This window comes from Pundamilia nyererei, unplaced genomic scaffold, assembly GCF_000239375.1.
Source record: "Pundamilia nyererei isolate P.nyererei 1_Seehausen unplaced genomic scaffold, PunNye1.0 scaffold00254, whole genome shotgun sequence".
NCBI classification, from domain to species: Eukaryota; Metazoa; Chordata; class Actinopteri; order Cichliformes; family Cichlidae; genus Pundamilia; species Pundamilia nyererei.
In genome coordinates, this window is record NW_005187655.1 from 498,557 (window position 1) to 503,302 (window position 4,746).

Below are 4,746 nucleotides of genomic sequence, written 5' to 3' on the forward strand. Positions count from 1 at the left end.
ACTGTTGCAGATTCATTTATGAATGATTGGTCAAACCTCAAAACTGTGTCGTTTTTTTGTTTGTCTTTTTTAATTGCAGGACTGCCTTATCCGGCTGCAGTGCTCAGTGAAAACTGCTACAGCCAAACCCTAAATTTAAAGTGCATTAAGCGTGCAGGTCACCTTCAATTGCTCAGAAATGCCTCCACAATAAACATGGCATTTAAGGTGACATAAGCCACCTGTTTGTAACTTAGACATATGCGCAGGTGTCGTGGTGTCGTTAATAGATGTGCATATGTGGTGTAACATGAGTGGACTTCGGCTCAAGCGCCATATCAAACCAACAAAGCTTGGAGGACTGCCTCGTGTGTTGTAATCATCTTGCTGTTTAGAGGTTTGTCTGTAGTTGATTGTGTGGCAGTAACACCTCAGGCCCTGAGTGTGAATAGTTCAGTCCATGTTGTGGCTGAAGTGAGAGGGATTAAGTCAGCACAGAGAGTGCACTGTTCTCCCTCTCTCTGCCTCTGTTTCTCTCGTTCTCTCTCGCAGTTTAGCTCTCTTGTGCATGGTCTGTGATGCACTGGAAATTTGTCATGATGATCCAAGTGCAGGGCATCTATTATGCTGATATGGCGGGGTTAGGGTTGGGGCTGTTTAGAGGGAAGTGTGTGTGTATATATGTTCTCACAACTGGGATAACCAGTTTTCTACACTTAATAATAACCTCTTATTTATCCACAATACGTAGATCTAAATGAAGATAAGATTAATTGGATTATGTATTTTAGGAACCGGTCATAATCCCAGGCACGCTATCCCATGTCAACAAATGACGAGGTGGTTGGTTATTAATCTTACCCACATCAGTGTTACATAATCGTTGTGTTTATCATTCTGCATGCAAAAATTGGCTAAGCAAAAAATAACTACCAGCTTACATAGCTGATATTTGTACTTCACTGATTAGCTGATTAAGAATAAATCTGCAATGGTTTTCATAACTAATTAATGAATAATATACTTTTTTTAAAGCAGCGTTGCTCCAAATCATCCGCTGTATCTTCTTTCTGCAGATCTAATGGTTAAATTAATGTCTTTATTAATCCAAAACAAGCAGCCTGAATATGTTGTCTTCAGCTCTGAAACGAACACGAACCAATTAATTAAATTGTTTTACAAATTAATTAAGGGGAAAAAATGTTAGTTGCTGCCATCGTCCATTTCTAGTCATTAATTATGTCCTGAGTGTTCTGGTTAAAGGAACAGAGGCCCGCTGCTACATGAGGGTTTTTCCTGCGTTTGAAAGATTTGGGCACCCACCACGAGGTTTTGATTCATCCCTAAGGGGAAACATCAGGACTGTGAAGTAATCTTTGTTGAATAAGAGTTTAATTTAGTAACTAAAAGAATTTTGTTCGTCTAATGGTTAGAAATAATGAGACAATAGGCAGACATCTGTCATTTAAGATATATCTATGCAGGGCACTTTTGTCTGGGTGTACAGTCACACACACACACACACCCCCCCCCCCATAGACCAGTTTTAAACCAGGAAAAAGCCCTGCACATGTTGATGTAAAATGTAATCCTTTTTTTTTTTTTAGATGATGGGCAGGAAAAACAAATAAAAATAGTCCACATTTTATTGTTTATTGTTGCCTTAGTTTGGAGGCACAGGACGTGTGCGTGCCAGGTTTTCAGATGGATGTTTTTAAAGATACAGAGAGCTGAGTCGGGGGTGAGATTTCCCCCGTGGTACCCAGCAGCTGCTTCCAACAGTAGGCTTCTCCCAGGCTTGCCCTGCCAAGCAAGCGGGGGGGGGGGGCATAGAGGGAGGTCCTGTCTAAGGCAGGTACCAAGCAGCTCAGTCAAAGTCACCCTGTGAGTCTCCCTTTCTGTGTGTGCCCCATGCTACGCTGACACCCACCGACAGCTGGGGGGGATAAAAATAGCCCTGTGAAGAAAAGTGCAGAGCCCCTGGGCAAGAGCGGCACTGGGAAGGATCCTCGCTGTAGTCATTTGGATCACAGCAGAGGAAGCGCTATGGGTTGGACGCAAGCCACTTCGTTATTTCAGTGTGGTGCCCTCCTCTGTCCCCTTACTTTATCTGGTTTCCTAAGAATGCTTTATCTTAAGCAGCTGAAAAATAAAAATTTCAGATCCTGGTAAAATCTCTTATCACCCCAAAGCACAATTAGTTTTCCGTTTTTACTGTTATACCCTGAAAGATTCCTAAAAGATGAAACATTTCCTCTTCTGTAAAATCACATGAAAAGTTCTTTGAGGTCAGAGCGATTGTAAATAGGGGTTTGAGGCTTCTGTGTACTTGGTATGTATGGTATTGTCAAATATATCACAGTTTAAGCGCTGGTCGTGGTATATTTAAGTCATCGTTTAAGTGTTTAGTGCATGTTACAGTATGTGCTCCTTCTATTGAGAATTCGCTTTTTGATTCCCTGTGTTCATTTGCAGATAATCCAGTATCAGACGGTGCGATACGACACTTTGCCCCTGTCACCCATCTCCAGAAACAGGCTCAGTGAGTACACTGTTGTTTTCATGGTATTTCTCTGTATAAAAGCTTATCTTGCTAAGTCTTAAAGATGCTTTTGCTAAGGCACATCGGTGTGTTGGCCACAAAATGAAGGAACCATAAAAGCATCTTTGTAATGTGGACAGAAGAAGGTGATAAACAAGTTTGTCAAGTAAGAAGTGATTGTGCTGACTGGGACTTTTTCTGGAACAGATGCACAGTTTGGAAACTATCCCCCTCATGTTCACCTTTAAGTAAAGACTAAATGGCCACTATGTCAAACTGACTGGCTTCTCCCCATAAGGAAAATCACACTAGCTTTTAGATACTTTTTTTTTCCCCCATGACCTTCTTTTATAGATACAAATATTAAGTTGCATTAAATGGGTTCATGCACAGCTGTATTCTTTTTGTCAATTGTTTTCATAAACCTGTTTTGCTGCATAGGTCTGTTGTTTTGCGCTGTTTAACCAACTAACAGCTTAACAACAGAGTGTGGTTTTGCACAAAAGGTATTTGGCTGTATATTGGTACTGCAGCATTTCAATTAGATGACTTTATTTGGTTTTTAAAGTAAAAAAAAGAACAATTGTAAACATAAAACAAATGTTGTTTTTTTTGCAGAGCTGTAAATATCGACTGAATATTTTCCAGTGAAGCGAACTGATACAGTCATGAGTGAGATAACTGGTGTTAGCAGCAATGTCAACACTGCATAATGTAAATAGTCTTTGACATTATAAACTGCATTGCACGCAGAGTCTTTAGTGATTAAGGATTAGTATATAGACCATAGATATCCTCAAGATGTGTGACAGCAGTGCTAAAGTTGTGATGCCTAATGTGTAGATGCACACTAGCTGTATATACCAACACCAACCGACAAACTTAACAATTATAACAGTATCAACGTGTGAGCATCCACATAATGCAATGTTATCTTTGATTAAAACAAAACAAAACAAAACAAAAAGACAGACTTTCTGCTTTGAATTAAAGGATAGGATATGTAAATGTTACAGGCTGGGCCACACCACTTGCTCAGGCACTGACTGGTTTGGTTTGTGTGCTCTGAATGAACTTCCCTTCTGTCAGCTGAGAGCTCATTCAACAGCACACTCTTGACTTAGAGGAAGGATTGTATTTCAGTCTACTTTACTTGCCTCTCACTCATTCCGCTGACGTCACCAGCACATCCAGGTCCAGTCTCTAGTGAATAAGTGTACATTAACTTAGCTGCAGATGGTGGGTATTTCTGCTAGAAGTAAAGCGGCAGTGTGGTTGCCAAATCTGTGCATTCGAATAAGGTCAGCTTCAAAGGTTAAAACGGTTACCCAGTCCTCGAAGCGCTTAACTGGAATCAGCTGGAGTGTCTTTGGGGGAATAAATGAGTCTACTGAAAAAGTAACTGGAATTGGCTGGAAACACATTAGGAAACTCATCAAGTCAGGGATTGCAAAGAGATGAGGGGAAAAAATGAAGGCACCTGGGTGTCAGGGCTTTAATTTCCACTATTAATTATAAAAGAGGATGTGTTATAATATTGTTATAAGATACTTTTCATAAACAAGTCTTACTCAGCCCATCATTTCTTGTTGACTTTGAATTAAAGTGGAGTACATTATATCCTCACCAGGCATAGAGGAAACTCACATAATGGGTTTCCTTTTGTTTATTTGCATACCATTTAAGTGCATCAATCAGAGTATTGGAGTCAGTAAATAATAATAAAAAGATCTTTACACATGGTGGTACACTCTGTTCTAAAAATTAAAACTGAAAAAAGACTGAGGAAGTTAACAACACCAAAACTGATGATGACTTTGTAAAGGTTTGTCCTTTCGCTGTGCTGTCTAAATACTCTGGAAAAAATAAAATGGCTTGCCTTTTTTGGGTCAAGACTTAAAATAAGCAGTTCCTTGTTTACAATAGGGCTGCCACAAATGATTATTTTGATAGTCGACTAGTCACCGATTATTTTTGCGATTAGTCAACTAATCAGATCATCATCCATTGGACGTAAAACACAGCTTATTGTACCAGCAGCATCTGCTCTTATATAACTATCATTAGCTTACAGCTTTAAGTGTTTAAGGTATGTGCTAACTAAAAATAAAAACAAGATGATAGTTTATTGAAGTTTAATGAAATTTGCAGATTGTTTCGGTGAAGTTTAATAAACTCCTTGCTATCTAAAATATAACAGGACACCGGAGTATATTCTCCAGCAT

At 39.4% G+C, this 4,746-nt stretch overlaps 1 protein-coding gene across 2 annotated transcripts in view; it reads left to right on the top strand.

Annotated features, from left to right (window-relative positions):
• The window catches only part of LOC102200725 (CTD nuclear envelope phosphatase 1A), a 13,093-nt gene that overhangs the window by 1,145 nt on the left and 7,202 nt on the right, over nucleotides 1-4,746 (top strand). For both annotated transcript variants that reach the window (XM_005749764.1, XM_005749765.1), the window contains exon 2: nucleotides 2,455-2,521. In XM_005749764.1, coding sequence (XP_005749821.1) covers nucleotides 2,455-2,521 — 67 coding nt within the window. The remainder of the gene's footprint in view (nucleotides 1-2,454; nucleotides 2,522-4,746) is intronic.